The sequence below is a fragment of the Lottia gigantea genome (assembly GCF_000327385.1).
Source record: "Lottia gigantea unplaced genomic scaffold LOTGIsca_73, whole genome shotgun sequence".
Classification (NCBI taxonomy): domain Eukaryota; kingdom Metazoa; phylum Mollusca; class Gastropoda; family Lottiidae; genus Lottia; species Lottia gigantea.
The window spans coordinates 1,206,934-1,223,659 of NW_008710453.1; the positions used below are offsets into that span (position 1 = coordinate 1,206,934).

A 16,726-nucleotide genomic window follows, 5' to 3' on the forward strand; every position below is an offset into this window, starting at 1 on the left:
TGAAGTAGCGGCAGTAGAAGAGACAGGGGTGTAGAGATGAATGAAGTAGCGGCAGTAGAAGAGACAGGGGTGTAGAGATGAATGAAGTAGCGGCAGTGGAAGAGACAGGGGTGTAGAGATGAATGAAGTAGCGGCAGTAGAAGAGAGAGTGTGGAAGTGAATGAAGTAGCGACAGTAGAAGATACAGTAGTGTATGGATGAATGAAGTAGCGGCACCATGTGGACGGGGCAGTAAGGATGGCATGAATGAGAAGAAGAAGCAGGGTGTAGAAGATAGAATGAAGTAGTAGCAGTAGGGAAGAATTAACGAGACGCGAGTGTAGAGATGAATGAAGAGAGACAGAATAAAAATTTAAAAGAAAAAGGGGAAGAGACGGTTAGCGGGAAGGGAACACGAAAATGTACGGAGAAAAAGAATAGAAAACAGAGAAAGAGAAAATCAAATAGAAAGGAAAACAGCATTTTAGGAAGGAGATGCAATTTTGATTAAAAAGACAGTATCATATAGGAGGGTCTGATGTAGGAACTACTCTATTTAACTGAGAGGTACTCATTGTACCTTCGTGCAATGCTTCGAATTACAGCATTCCGAAGACTAATCATGAGTCCATGTATTGTACAGTTTCTCCAATTGGTTTATTTAACTAATTAAAAGTAATTCATAAGTAACCGCAGTGGTCAAATAAAATTGCAGAGAATTCCCTTCCCTTGAAATAAAAGATGCACAAATTCATTCTAGCCTATTTAAAAAAATTGGATTCCTATATTGTCGCAAACCTCTCATGGAGCTTCAGAGAGGTTTCGTTTCATTCCAGAAATTTTTCGAAAATTTTTTATTCAGATCGTTAGTACTTGGCTTATTTATAAAAACGCATAAAGGTAATGATAATCCTCTATGTAAAAACGATAAAAGGGAGATAACTGATATTTACATTACAAGGGGCATAACTCAATCTGTCACCTGATCAAAAATGGCGACTGTTTTATTGACGTTTTGTTTTTAACGTTTTTTTGTTATAGCTTTTTAAGTTGCAGCCGTCTATTAACTCAAAATGTTCTCGAGACAAAAGAACTGGCTTACTGGGGCTATTTGGAAACCAAAAAATCCCCATTCCTTGGAACATTTAAAGTAAGTAAGATAAAAAATATCGATTGACAAGATGTTCCTGTTAACTACTCTCTGACCTCTTTCGAGTCTCTTTAAGACTTCACTGCAGAGTCGACAAACTTGCCTGTCTAGGTGTTAGGATATCATGCTATCCTATAGAAGCACTAGCCTAGTAGAGATCGTGGATACAACTAGTCAGCGAGAGAGTAGCTTAGATTAATCTATGATGGATCTGCAGACGTGATATTAATGTAGGATGAACATGTGTAGGGTAGGGGAATGATAATGGTATGACTGAACAACAAAAATATCTGTCTCTCTGAATAAGATCATATCAGGCTTTGGTGGGTTAGAAGTAACTAAATATGATTAAAACACCATTCGAGGTGCAGGTCAATCCCAATAAAACAAGGACATGGCTTTTATGACTCTGTTCCAACCATCAACTGTCAAAGACAAAATAGATATCGAGGCTTTCAAATGTTTTGACTGGGATACAGGATGAAAATAAACCAATTCGAACAAAGATACTTTCTACTGAAATGCTTATCCCATAGAATAAATTTGTGTGACTGTGTCTGAACTGAGACCATTCAGGACAGCATTCCTGTTGACTGGTCGGAATATGCTCATTTGACAGAAAATGTACGGTAGTAAGATTCCTTTCGCATCACCCGGAGATTTGTTTTCTAATGGGACTAGGTGAAGTATAAGATGATAAATGAAACTGAGCAAACAAAATCACTCAATCTACGCAGAGAACAGGTGCATTGTACAGAGAAAACATCCAATATAGCATGATCATGAACTAATATTTGAGGGCTTTGGTATCACAGTCGGTTAGAGTGTGTAAAAATGTATATTAAGACATTTATTTGTTTGCGTTAAAATAATGTTTGTTGACTTGTTGTGGGTTTTAATCCAAATCAGTGTGTGGAAGTCTAGTGACCCTAAATAAGTTACCTTTCCTTATTATCCCAGCTGTAATTAGGTATGGCAAATTCCCATCTGTAAAATCATTTATACGAATAGTGATTGTTTCATTGGTATTCATTTTCCTCAACCCAAACACTCTCGTTATTATTTTAATATTCATTATTTAAATTCATACAGAAATGATTGGTGAAATGCAATTCTCTAAACATCGAGGACTGACAGTGGTATTAGAAAAACATCTCAATTGTACTATTTGGTAGAAGTTTATTCCATGACCTTTATGTGTATTTTGCACATTTTTATTTCTATTATTGCATATTTGTAGGTTTCTGTATGGAATGTTGTGTAAGAACCAAACTGTGACTGAACAAAATCGAAGTTTATTAGTGGAAACATTGAGATCCATATCAGAAATACTCATATGGGGTGATCAAAATGACAGCAGTGTGTTTGAGTAAGTTTTTTTTTTTGTTTTTTCCACTATAACCATTATTTCTACACCAGTCAAGTCAAGAAAAAAATTAAACAATACTAAAAGGAGTGATATGTATGGGCAATATGTTGTAATTAGAACCTTTTCCATCTGGGACATCTAAGGCATTAAGATAAAGCTAAAAAAAAATTCATTTACAATTTTTCTTTTCAGTTTTTTCCTAGAGAAGAATATGTTATCATTTTTCTTGAGATACATAAGACAGAAGTATGGAAGATATATTTGTGTTCAGTTATTACAGACATTGAATATATTATTTGAAAATATTAGAAATGAAACCTCTTTATGTAAGTCATTTTTGTTTAATTCTCCAAATTTCTTTAAAGTCTAAAAGTGGATATATTGGTGAATCGATGCATTGCATTATGACATGCTACAATATATCGTATTGTATATAGATACGTTATCTGGCATAATTACAAACACATATTCCCCAGTTGCCTGGTGTCAATAACGTCAACTAAATACAACAGATTCAGATGAAATTAGAATCCTTGTTTGAATGTGTTGTAAAGTACCCGTACTTATGATATGTTATGATCTGAAAATATATTATAAGAAATGAATTCACAATACAATGATACATAATACAATGCGATATGTATCGAGATATGTTTATGTATTTATTTTTATTATATTATGTATTGATTCGTAAAGGTTGGCTATATCTACACTACTAGTAATAGTCTGATACATCTGCCTCTATTTCAGCCTCTGAATTGAATTGTTGACTCTGTGACCTTTGAACTTTTGGATGCGCACACAGTTTTAAATGGTCGATACTAGATCATTTTCGCCAAAAAAAAATTTGATGGAACCTGAGACATGACATACACTGCAAAAACAATTAATTAACATGTTAAAATAATGATCTCTAACACTAGTGTTAATAATAATTAACATGTTAATGTGTTCAACTGATTAACATATTACACGTGAATTTGCCTGGAAACACTTAATTTACACTTTAACGTGTTTATCCTTTTGAAATGTCCCATGTTGCAACCTACCAATAACACGAGTTCTGATGTTGCATGACATAACTGATCTCATGGAACTAAAATATGCATTGACAAGTCAATAATTGAACTAAGCAGCCAATGTAACCCATTGCATTGATTTTGTATTCTTTTTAAGGTAATAATAATATGTCTCCAATTACATATATACATAATGCATTATCCTCTTGGTCTAGGAACACCACCAAATAAGGAGCTTCTTCTTCCTCTGTTTCCAAATGTTTCTTGGGAAGTGTTGAATCAATTTTCTGCACATTCTAAAAAAAAAAATATGACATTCAGTAGGCCTATTCATCTCTTTTAAATGAACTCAATATGAAAAAAATTAAAACTTGGCCTCTATTTCGTGTAATAAGCATTGTGGTTAAGTTTTATAACACATGGTTGACGCAAACTAAAGTTAGAGAACGAGAATCAATTTTGCTACATATGTACATACATACTTACAGACGGACGTGTAAAACTTAATGATCTTGTAGCATAGTTTAAAATTTTACAAATTAATCTTACGAAATACTATTTAAATGAACATACCTTTACAACTTTAATGCATGATCTGGATTTAATCCCTTTTCCTTTCTTTCGGTTTACATTGTTTTCTAATTCCTTAATTGAAGCAATACTCTTTTCTGTCTCTGTTCTCTGAAATATCATAAATGAAAATTTCTTTATGCATGAGGCAAGACAAGATGGCTGAATAGACAGATGAGATTTTGTGCTCTTGAGAAAGTGTAAAATTTGTGCTTGGAAATGGACGATTAAAAGTAACTTTTTGACCAATTGGTCAGTTGTGTGCGTTAGAAGTCTTTTTGTCAAGAATATTATTTTGAAAAATTTTTGAAAAAAAAACCTTTGAGGGGACGACATACTCAAAAACTCAGTTTAGTTGAAAACCTGTTTACAATATCCTTTAATAAGTAAATTTAAAAATTATAATTGTAGTTTAACTTACATATTAACATGTCATATGGTTTACTTTGAACAAATTATAAAGCTTGATATTTTTTTCTGTATATCAGGTAATTTTTTATTTTAAGAAAAATGTTTTCATAAAATATATTTAGTTAATATACCTCAGTGGCTAGTTTTGCATCTTTTCCAACAATTTGCATTTTCCATTCCATTTTACGGGCCACGTTCTCTAAAATTGTCTGGGTTTTCTTTATTCTTTAGGCAGAAGAATTCATGCATAACCTATAGAAATAAGACCTACATATAAAAAAATGGTTGCATAGCAAAATATGCTCACTTAAATAATAAATTTTCAGTATAAGCTTATCAAGGGTGTTGCCAGTGTGTCAAATCATATCAAAGGTTGAAACTTGCAATCATTTGTTTTTATCATACGTGTTAAACTGTAACACTATTTTTTACACTGTAAATACCTGGGTCTTGTAGAATTGAGGTATCTAAATAGGTTTAAAACCTGCACACCTGCGGAGATGCGGAATGTCCCCCTTTAACAGGGCCTATTTTTTCTTTCTCTACACCAGCTGACATCTGTCTAAATTGCTATCAGAGGCTAGAATAGAGACAGATGTTTTGGTCTATACTTATAAGTGTATCAGTTATTACAGATTTATAAAATTAAAAGACATAAAGAATTAACAATGAAACAAACTGTCTTGAAGTCTATTTAAGTAATAGGAATTTGTTTTTGTTTATTTCAGATTATTTATTATCTAATAACCATATCAATTCTATTATTGTACATAAATTTGATTTCTCAGATGAAGAGGTAACTTTACAATTTTAATTTTTGTCCTGCTCAGAAATATGATTTCTGAATTGTAATTGTCCAATAAGCTATGGGAGTCGCGGTGGCTCAGTGAGCTAACCTGAAGGTCGTGATAATACCTTCAGATTTTTCAACCTGTTTTCCCCCGATCAGTGGTTTAGGTAAGAGGGACAGACATGGAAAAAGTGTCTAGTCGTTCGGTTGGGACAATAAACCGAGGCCCCATGTGCTACAGACTGTGCACGTTAAAGATCCCTCAACAGTTGGAAATCGAAAAAAGAGCAGGCTAATGCCACTGTCCTGGCAAAATGTCAGACTCTTGACACAGAAGCTTGTCAAACGTGATATACCTATATGCAGAGTGGCATCAGGTCTTCCAGAATGCTAATCATGTCCTGTCACTATAATGAGCCTTGGAGCTTTTTTGACTTTATGGCTTAAAGCTTAAAGATAAGAACTTTTTCCAGTCTTTATTTTAAATATATAAACCCTAACCTAATTTCGGAAGACTATGGATCTGCATTTCAAATATTCTATATTATTATTGAAACTAACTTCACAAACATTTCTCTATCACTAGAGGTTACGCCTACATGCCAGTGCCTGTGTTTTCATAACATTGCTTAACCGCAATGGTAACTTTGTCATTAGTACCTTCTTTACACCCTAAGGTTTAAAATGAAAATTCAATTAAAACTCAAGGTCAGATTTTGACCCAATGCTGACATTTCAGGATAACATGTGATATTTTTTATTGTTGTAGGTGATGGCTTATTATATATCTTTCTTAAAAACATTATCTTTAAAACTCAATAGACATACGATACACTTCTTTTATAATGAGGTAAGTAGGCATGTGAATTATAATAGATATACTAATGGGCCAAGAAACTGCCGAATGAAACATATCTTTCATTTCAAAGTTCGATTGACAAGAAGACATGAAGTGACACTTTACAATTTAGGCTAAACATTTCAAATCTTGGACTGGACATTGAAAAATATGATATTTTCAATTACAAAATTGTATTGTGGCGCTTCCACAATTTGAATCTCTAACCTGAAAGATGTCCCCAATTTAATCAATTAGCCCCTATTTGTACTCTTCAAGGAGACTGACTCTGCCAACTGGCACTGCCACTTGTTAGTGATTTTTGTGATAATTGTGGAATGAGTAAAAATATGAACTGAAATAAAACTGGCAACAACAATGTTTATTTTTCATTTCAGCATACCAATGATTTTGCATTGTATACAGAGGCTATTAAGTTTTTCAATCACTCAGAAAGTATGGTGAGAATAGCGGTTAGAACTATTACATTAAATGTCTATAAAGGTGCGTAATTTGAACTTGAATAGAAACTGATAGGACAAAACACCTTCCACGCCTAATTTTGGATATAATTTTTGGAAACTTCGTAAAACGTTTTGTTTGCATTAATGTCCCAATTATTTGATATAAAGCAGGCATTTTTTTTAGTTCTTTTCAGTATTTGATAGTGTAGGCCTTAGAATATATGCCAGTTGTATACATTACTAAAAGGATCATTATGTATTAGCTTCACAATAATAAGAATTGTTACAAAATTCCTGGTTTAATGTTGTAAAAATATTCTTGGTTTTTTAATTACTTTTTCAAAAAATGCCCTAAAATTTTCCCCGATATCCCCGGAATATATATAACTGCGCTTGATCTTAGTTGATTTAGTAGAAGCTATGTTTTCAATGATAACAGGGATTTAAAAGCTAATTTTACCGAAACAAAACAGTAGAATAAGGATTGAAATAAGATAGTAGACTATTTTTCTCATTGCACACTGCATGGCCTTGTCTTCCTTCAATAAGGGGCAGAAAAGCAGGACGTAAAACTCCATTCATTTCATTTATGAATATGCCACATGTTATACACTCACAAGCTTTGTCAGTGGCTTTTGCCTCATGTCTATCCCTTATTAATTTCTACCTTGTTTGGCTTTAGGTGTTTATGGTCAGTTGAATAGCTCAGGTACCAGTATAAATCAGAACATGCTTCATTGCATTCTACCTCTCACAAGACATATATTCCAATTCTTAACAGTTCCATACCTTAGTCTAACATTTAAAGGAGATACATTTCTCTAAATATTTGCAATACCAGCTGATTTTACTTGTCAACAATAAATCAGCACTATCAGTTGGTTAAGCAAACATTCAGAGACATTTTAGAAATTTTAGCTAATTTCTATATTTATGCTATTTAGGATTAATTACAGTTAATGCACTCTAGATTTTGTGATCATATATAAACTTTTCTGCTGAATTACGAGTTCTCAAGGATTCTTGAAAAGTTATTTAGAATTGGAATTAGGTCTTTGGCTTCTACTAACATTGAAACTAGTTCACTCTGCCTGACTTTTGTGCTTGAAAATTCTGTTCTAGTCTGAAAAATACATATTTGCTCAACATTTTCTATGACTGAAAAGTATCTGGAATGAAGATTGCTACTAATAGAATCATTTATATTTGACAGCATTACTGCGAAATAAAGAAATTAAGTTCATTTTTTAATTACATGCAGGACATTCTAAAAGAACAAAAGGAATTCTAGTGATCCAAACTATTGGGGATAGAAGAATTAAAAATGATAAATGATTAGGGCTTCATATTGAAGAGACATAAAAGCTATCTAAAATTTGACTTTTAGTTCTTCTACAATGAAATAAACATCAATTCCCGGGGCATGATATCTCAATAACAGCAGTCTCGACTTCAAGGATAGTATGTTTGTTGAATTGTAGGAGAACCTGATGTCAGATTGTTTATTCTGAGTGATACTGATGGCTGAAATAGGGTTATATCAAGCCAATTTGTATATGATTGTGTCCTTTAAATGTAATTTTGAACCAGTATGATGCTGATAAGTCAGATATTGCAGAGCTCTCTATAAGTAAATAATGGAATGCTTTACTACATTAACATAATCATTGCATGCAGCCTCCATCGAAATAACACATTGCAGTATTGTTTTTCATGCATTTGAAACCCCTCAGTGTTTCTGGATGGGAGGCACGGTGGCTCCGTGAAATAGACGCTTGCTCGCTAACCTGAAGGTCCATGGTTAAATTCTGGCATATGTGGACATGCAGGTAAGAGGGGCTGACATGGAAAAAGCATTTAGTCGCTCGGTTCGGACAATAAACCGAGGCCAAGTGTGCTACAGGCTGTGCACGTTAAAGATCCCTCGACAGTTGGAAATCGAAAAAGACAAATGCCGCTGTTCTGACAAAATTTCCCTCATTGTACCGTGCATGGTGTTGCCCATCTTCATTAGCCCACATGGTGCTGAAAAGTAGGACATAAAACTCCATTCATTTCATTTCAGTGCTTCTGGATCTTGTTTGAGCAGCTATTTAATGCTACATTGTTATGTTTATACAGTGTGTAGAAAAGCTCATGAATAATGTTGAAAAATATTTAACAAGTCTTGGTAATAAAATGAAATTGAAGACTATGTCAAGGGTGTTGGAATACTAAAATAATAGGTGTTGGATCAAAGGGAAATTTGGTATTAAATGTAATTAAGTTATCGAAATTGAGTTAAACGCATATAATATTTTTGATTGCCAATGATTGGAAATTCTTTCAGTTCTTACGGAGCAGATCATTTTGATCAATTAATCAACTGGCTTATTCCACTGCGAAATACCCCTCATTGCAAACATCAGGGCATTGCCCATCTTCAGTCTCATCAGGAATAGAAAAATAGGAGGTAAAACTTGATTTCATTACCGTCTGCTCATAAATGATATTGAGGCTCAACTCAAGGTTTGTGATGTGTTTGTATTTTTCAGTGGATGATAAAGCTATGTTAAGGTATATTAGAGACAGAACAGCTGCACCTTATTTCTCTAATCTAGTATGGTTTATTGGTAATCATATATTAACATTAGATTTATGTGTTAGACATGATTCAGAGTAAGTATTCTTATATTTTTACTCATCCAGGTATCATCAAAAACACAACCAGTCCATTTTATTTTCAGGGGTATAAAAGGTAAATCATTCAGAGGATCTGACTAATAATTCAATGGAATATGAGCAATGACTGATTGTGTTTATTTTTTGATGGTACTATGATGGGCGAAGACTTTGTTTGACTATACTTCTTGCTCTGCTCATACATCAAATATATCCTACATAGGAACATGGGACTTTTTTTAGATTCTTTCTATATGTATCAACAAATATATAACTGATAAATTCTATATTAACACTATACTGTTTATTGGCCAATTATGGTTCCTGCGATTCCAACCAAACCTCCAGATATTGAAGCCACTATTACTTTCAATTATCATTTTTGAATTGATAGAAAAAAGCCAAAAACATCGAACAACTGTTTTCAAAACTTCCCATTTTAGAGGACCAAAAAGTTAATATTATTGAATTTTTGACACTTTTTCAGCCATAGAAGTCGTGATCGTCTATCTGTATTAGTAGCTGAACATTTAGATCATCTACACTATTTAAATGATATATTGAATATTGATATAGATGCTTTAAATGAAGTTTTAACAGATCATCTATTAAACAGATTATTAATACCACTATATGTTTATTCTTTAACTAAACGTAAACGACTCTCTGTTCATGAAGCACAGGTAAATGTTTTTTTCCATAAATTTCTTGAAAAATACTTCAAACTAGGAATTTCTCTTTTTATTTCTTTTCTTCTTATTTTTTACATATCTTACACTTTTGTTAAGGAATAAACTGTAAATATTTCTAAGCATATTAAATTCAATGATAACTTATCTATTTTGATTTTTTTATAGAGTGATAGAAAATACATCAGTTCTGTTGTATCTTTATTTCTCCTGTCACAAGTAAGTTTTTCTTATTGTTGCTAGGTTACCAACAGCATGTGAAACAGTGTAAAATGTAAAATATAACAGAAAATTGAGCTCTTCGGCATGAATCTTGTGTATATGCTCTGGTTAATACCAGCTTTGACATCAAACAAAGAAACAACCATTTGTTACAAGGATAACAACTTGGGTTCACGAGGATCCTTTCTACCAGCTTGGTCTTAGCATTGCTTTTTCTGGAATAATGAAAGAAGATTTCTATTCAAGGTCACCATACTTTCACATGCCGACTGCCATTAGAACTCATGGCCATTATTTATAAAACATAACCAAGCATATTCAAATCCATGAGCTATTTTATAATCTCAATGCCCTCCTTTATCAGTTTTGCAGCTTAATACAATTTGGATGTTGTATTTGAAGTAATATTTATTTATGAATATAGGTGTGTTTGATAATACAGTACCCATCATTAATACAGCCATTAGCTGATATTATATTTCATGGTGAAACAGAATTATCATCATCTAATACTCAATCACATTCCCCTCAGATGGTAAGTAGTTTAGAAATAAATAGAAAGATGTATCTATATTTCACAAGGATAACATCTTCTAGTCTTGACCATTTTTTTATCCATGCTCGTCAACTTGTGGGTGCAGGGTTCGATCTTTGCACAGATCGATTTGGATTTGTAATCAAATGCCAGCCAGCCCAGTGATGAAACTATAAACAGTAGTACCACTATATTTAAACACTTGATGGCACTCTGTAACTGGGTATGTCAGCTTGGCATCCTTCTAAGTATATTCGCTTTAATATTGTTAATTTAGCATATGAATTTCAGCCAAAAAAATATTGTACACTTTGGAAACTGACAGTTGTATTAACTGTTTTCAATGGATTGATGTATTCTTGTCTTTGAGATCAGTTAACTGGTAGCAGACGTTGCCTGTCATTGGTGTTTTTTCCCTTTTTTTTTTTATAGAGAATAAGAGAGTTTCGTCAACCAACAGAATCATTAGAGAAGACATTAGCCAATACTCATCGTAACTTTAAGCAAGCAAGCAAGTCTAATACTAATACTGAGACGGTTCCAGATAGTAGTAGTAGTGGTACTTCACAATTTGATACTGGTAGTCAGACGTCAGACATAACCTCTGGTAGGATTTACTTCTACAGATTAGTGGACAAAAATGGCTTGCTGTTTGTTTCTTAAGTCTGTATATTGATCCTCACTCTCTAAGATAATGTTAATCTAAGTGGTGATTGATTGATTAGTTCTGAGCAAGTTCTGTTTGTTCCAACTCTGGTCTCAATCGTACAGTACAGAACCAGATTATGTCACAATCAAAACATTACTTTCTTTTACCTTCTCCACCATTTTGAATTCTGTCTAGACATGTTCCGAACTCCAACTTGTATTAGTCATTGTCCGGTTGATTCTATGAATTTCAAACATGCATAACTCACCAATCTAGCTGCCCCCTACTAAAGTATAACAGGGTAGAAATATGTATTGGTTTTGGACATGTTGATGGGTTTACTTTGAAAACGTGTCTAATCATTCAGATGGATAAAAATGTGACCCAACGTTCCTCATTGGGTACTGCAATTTTAATGATTTCTCATTGGTTTAGATGAAGTAACAAGTCCAATCAGTGAAGCAGCCTCTGCAGACACAGATATATCTAGTCCTAACCAGAATTCTACTGATGAAGAAAAGTTATGTCAAAGACTGACATATGTACCTGGTCCTGCTAATTCACCTCCCAGATTTTCTCTAGAAAATAGGTTAGTATTTAATTTATATAGTAGAAAATAGGTTAGTATTTAATTTATATAGTAGAAAATAGGTTAGTATTTAATTTATATAGTAGAAAACAGGATAGTATTTAATTTATATGGTAGAAAACAGGATAGTATTTAATTTATAGGTTATTCCTTGATTTGTATTTTAGAAAATAGGTTATTCCTTGATTTATATAGTAGAAAATAGGCTATTACTTGATTTATATAGTAGAAAACAGGTTATTCCTTGATTTGTATTGTAGAAAATAGGTTATTCCTTGATTTATATAGTAGAAAATAGGCTATTCCTTGATTTGCATTGTAGAAAATAGGCTATTCCTTGATTTATATAGTAGAAAACAGGTTATTCCTTGATTTGTATTGTAGAAAATAGGCTATTCTTTGATTTATATAGTAGAAAATAGGCTATTCCTTAATTTATATAGTAGAAAATAGGCTATTCCTTGATTTATATAGTAGAAAATAGGCTATTACTTGATTTATATAGTAGAAAATAGGCTATTCCTTAATTTATATAGTAGAAAATAGGCTATTCCTTAATTTATATAGTAGAAAATAGGCTATTCCTTGATTTATATAGTAGAAAATAGGCTATTACTTGATTTATATGGTAGAAAATAGGCTATTACTTGATTTATATAGTAGAAAATAGGCTATTCATTGATTTGCATTGTAGAAAATAGGCTATTCCTTGATTTATGTTGTAGAAAATAGGTTTTTACTTGATTTATATTGTTGAAAATAGGCTATTCCTTGATTTATATAGTAAAAAATAGGTAAGGTTTCATTTTTGAAAGATTACAGTATGAAGTAAACTTTACAGCTTAAATTTCAACAAACTGTCACTATTGAACTTTTCTAATTCTTCAATTGTTTCAAATCCAAACTTTTTTCCTTTATCTTAGGCCTTATTTAGAAGCAATATTTAATGATTTAGAATGTAGTGAAAATGACTATGCAGCTTTATTTGCCCTGTGTATGTTATATGCAATTGGACAAAACGAAGGTAATCTGTCATTTTTTTGGATCGTTATATTAAGGATTGTTGCCTTGGTGGTCAATGCCAGTCGGCAGTAGCCAGCACTCAACTTGACTGTCCAACACTGACATGTAAATAACAATTCACTGAATGGAATAAAGAGTCATGTAAAATTATTAAGATTATGCCAAATATGCAAATTTTTAACATATTTGACTCAAGTGTGTTAATTCACCATTACTCAAGATGTAAATTCCTTTAATTTGTCCCCAGCCTTAAGCCAAGCTTCATTTAATTTGCTCACTATGCTTAGCCGAAATTAAATTTCTTCTGGTTATTTTTTCATGGTTTATGACAAAAAACCAATACCCTACTCTTTCCAAAGTCTTATGAGTACCTTTTGTTATTTCATATCTGAAAAATGTTAGGCATAATGACTTCAATTCTGGTTTTGAACGGAAATGTGCTATTGGTAGCCTACATTAAGCTAAGTGTCTAGTTCTGCAGTTGGGACAATAAACCAAGGCCAAGTGTGCTATAATAAAGATATCCTTACTGAATAGTTGACAATCTATAAGACTAATACCATTGTCCTGGCAAATTTTGCATTGCACACTGTATGGTGTTGCAAATTTTTATAAGCCCAATCGTATGCAGAGAAATAGGATGTAGAATTTAATTTTTCGTTTTACTTTATCTAGGTTTATCTCAGAATGTGTTAGATCAAGTTTTAATGCCAACTGATAAATCTAGGGTAAGATTAGATTTGAATTATAACTCTAATCATATTTTTTTAATGTAACATTGAATGCTGTTTCATAAATCTTTTTGACGTTTATCTTATGGCCTCTATCTATATAGTAAATTATCCAAAAATAAGTTTTTTATGCCAGCAAATACTTTGTTGTGGTCTGTGTCCATTATTAATTAGAATATGCTCAGTCTTAGAACATTGGAATTGACTTGAAAGATGCTTATCTTCGTTTGTTGGAATTTTGAATCTCCAATCATTTGCACAGTTGAAGACAGTTTTGTTGAGAACAAGTTTTCTCTTTAAAATGTTGGTATTTTTTATTTATGTTCTTTGTTGAATGATCTACTGTTGTCTGTGTTTGTGTATTTTGACTCCTGTTTTTTGATAAGAAAATAAATGATTGTTTTTTGTCTTCCATTACAGGAGAAACATCATTATAATGTGATATTAGTGGAAAGATTATTAAGAATTATAACTATAGCAGCTCAATCCAGTAAGTTATTTAAAGAGGCAGTATGCAACATTTTAATTATTAAAGAATTATTGTAAAATATACTTGAAAATGGAACATACTACTGTTAATTAAGCAGTTTGACCTAGTTTTGATCAAAAAAGGTCAAAAAGTCTTTTTTTGCTTATCCAGGCTGTACATACATGGACATTTATCTTTGGTTAAAACTCTTAATTATATGCAATAAGAACAAAATGATATGATTAAGAATACATGATAATTCATTAGAAATACCAATTAATGAAATAGTTTGCTAAATTTGACACACTAAGTAAAAGGAAACCAATCTTTAAACAAAAAAATATTTTTTGCGACCTACGAAAATGTCAGAATGCCTCTTTAAGATTATAGTACCGGTTGAAAGATATGAAGGTATTATCTCGTCCTATCACAATATTGAACCTTTGAGCTTCAGATTAGCAAGTAAGCTTCGAGCTCTCTGAGCCACTGCAGCTCCAGTTAAGAAATGATTTAACTATTGGTGTTACAGATAGTAAAGTGAGATTAGCAACATTAGAAATGACGATAAAGCTATTAAAACAGTTAACATTTAAAGAGGATACATCTTATTTACAAGATAGACATCTAGCTAGTGTAGAGAATGCTAAAGAAAGGAGTACCCAACTACTGCGTAATTTTTATAAGGTATTTATGATTTTTAATAAAATAGCAACTTTAAATTAGAGGGGCATGTTTGATTCATAGTTGTACCTGTTCTGGCCATCTGAAGACAATGAGATCGTTACCTTTCTATACAGGCTTTTTCTATAGGAGCCCCACAGACCTTCATCACTGGCAAGAGGAAACTTGGTTGAAAATCAATGGTTGATATCATCTTAATCTACCAGTATACCCAATTTGAACACAGGACCTCTCAGTGATCGAGCAAATACCAAACTCAAGCTCTCCATAAACAAAAGATTTTGTTATTTTATTACTGTAATTTTGCACATTTCTAATGTAGAATAATTGTTGAGTGCTAGATATTAATTACTAGTAATTGTTATCCTGAAGTTTTTTTATGATTTTTTTTTATGATTTTTTGGCAGAGTGAAGAAATATTTCTGGATATGTTTGAAGATGAATATAGACAAATGAAGGTTAGTCTTAATATGAGTTATTCCCCTTTATACAAAACTAGCTGTGAAATTTCAGTCAAATGACTAAAACCTAGGACTGGGTGATATGGGTATACATTGCGATATTTCTTAGGAGTATGGTTTTTACTCGTTTTTTTCTCTTAACTAGAAATTTTAAATGTAAGAAAAAACAATAAATATTTCTTAAAAAACAACTCAGTCTTTATATCATGAAAAAACATCTGTTTCAAACATTAAGTTACTTATTAGAATCGTGGACAATTCCTATACCAGTATTTATTGTGATAAGGGTATGTAAAACTCCTAGAACATTAACTGGTGTTTCTTGTTTCAACTGCATCTTTAATTTTAAACTTCTTATCTGAAATCTTCCTTTCTGAAAGGGATACAGTCATCTGCATCTTGGCTGCAAAAGCTGATAGAGATCAATGTCAGCTGTCTGTATCATATTAAAGTATAACTTCACGTTTGTCTACAATTAAAATATTGAAATATCATTTTTCCCATTTTCAACGAAAACAACTTTAAAATTTAAAAAGTTTAAAACTATTTTTTTAGAATCGGCCATTAAACGTGGAATATTTAATGATGGATGCCTCTATATTATTACCACCTACTGGAACACCATTAACTGGTATAGATTTTAATAAGAGACTTCCATGTGGAGAGGTTGAAAGAGCAAGAAGGGTAAGTCTAACTTTATATAATTAACTGAAGTTGTTTAAATATTTCTCTTAGCACAAATGAAATAAATTCAATCTTGGTATCCTCTTGAATTGAACTTTCTTTTGTACATGTTTACCGTGTTCAAGAAAACTACATAATTTTCTCCAAAAACATAACTAAAAGGGACAAAATCTGTATGTGATATGATAGATGAGTTTTATACTATAAAGATATTTAAAGAAGTTTTCTATGATGTTTGTTTATCTTGGACACTCATATTTCTATTTCTATACTGCACTTCATTAGCATAATATGATATCATTATCACAAATACCCTTTGTACCAGTGTGTTCCTAATCAGCAAACAAAGACAAAAAAAAATTCTTTTGAATCCTTTTAAGCTCATTGAAACTTTCTTATTTTAATCTCGGCTCAAAAGACCCCAAGATGAATTTCTTAGAATTTTAAACAACTTAACCACATAGAAGTTTGATTTCTTAGAAGTTTATCTCAGCTTGTCATAATCAAGATGCATACACTTACGGCTTTTCAATTTAAACTCAATGTTTCGAGAGGTTAAAGACATTATAAAGAGGTTTTCTAGATTTTTTATGTGTATCGGGGACAATGATAGCATCAATTTATACCATTCCTAACGATAGCTAAGTATTTTCAGTTTCAGTTTTATTTTGCAGTAGATAACTTGGTAATTCCCTGAAAAGTCTCTCAGATAAAATTGATAATAGATTATATAAAATGATAT

General features: G+C 32.1%; 1 protein-coding gene across 1 annotated transcript in view; it reads left to right on the top strand.

The window, feature by feature from the left end:
• Positions 1–1,061: 1,061 nt before the first annotated feature.
• Positions 1,062–16,726, top strand: part of LOTGIDRAFT_196246 (hypothetical protein) — a gene marked incomplete at its 3' end in the record, with an annotated part of 29,575 nt that continues 13,910 nt past the window's right edge. The window contains exons 1-18 of the mRNA XM_009066155.1: positions 1,062–1,129; positions 2,370–2,498; positions 2,691–2,824; positions 5,227–5,294; positions 6,058–6,138; positions 6,525–6,630; positions 9,125–9,248; positions 9,739–9,934; positions 10,109–10,159; positions 10,587–10,726; positions 11,138–11,304; positions 11,788–11,935; positions 12,859–12,959; positions 13,634–13,686; positions 14,113–14,179; positions 14,688–14,842; positions 15,247–15,297; positions 15,856–15,984. Of these exons, the coding sequence (XP_009064403.1) occupies positions 2,383–2,498; positions 2,691–2,824; positions 5,227–5,294; positions 6,058–6,138; positions 6,525–6,630; positions 9,125–9,248; positions 9,739–9,934; positions 10,109–10,159; positions 10,587–10,726; positions 11,138–11,304; positions 11,788–11,935; positions 12,859–12,959; positions 13,634–13,686; positions 14,113–14,179; positions 14,688–14,842; positions 15,247–15,297; positions 15,856–15,984 (1,887 nt within the window). The remainder of the gene's footprint in view (positions 1,130–2,369; positions 2,499–2,690; positions 2,825–5,226; positions 5,295–6,057; positions 6,139–6,524; positions 6,631–9,124; positions 9,249–9,738; positions 9,935–10,108; positions 10,160–10,586; positions 10,727–11,137; positions 11,305–11,787; positions 11,936–12,858; positions 12,960–13,633; positions 13,687–14,112; positions 14,180–14,687; positions 14,843–15,246; positions 15,298–15,855; positions 15,985–16,726) is intronic.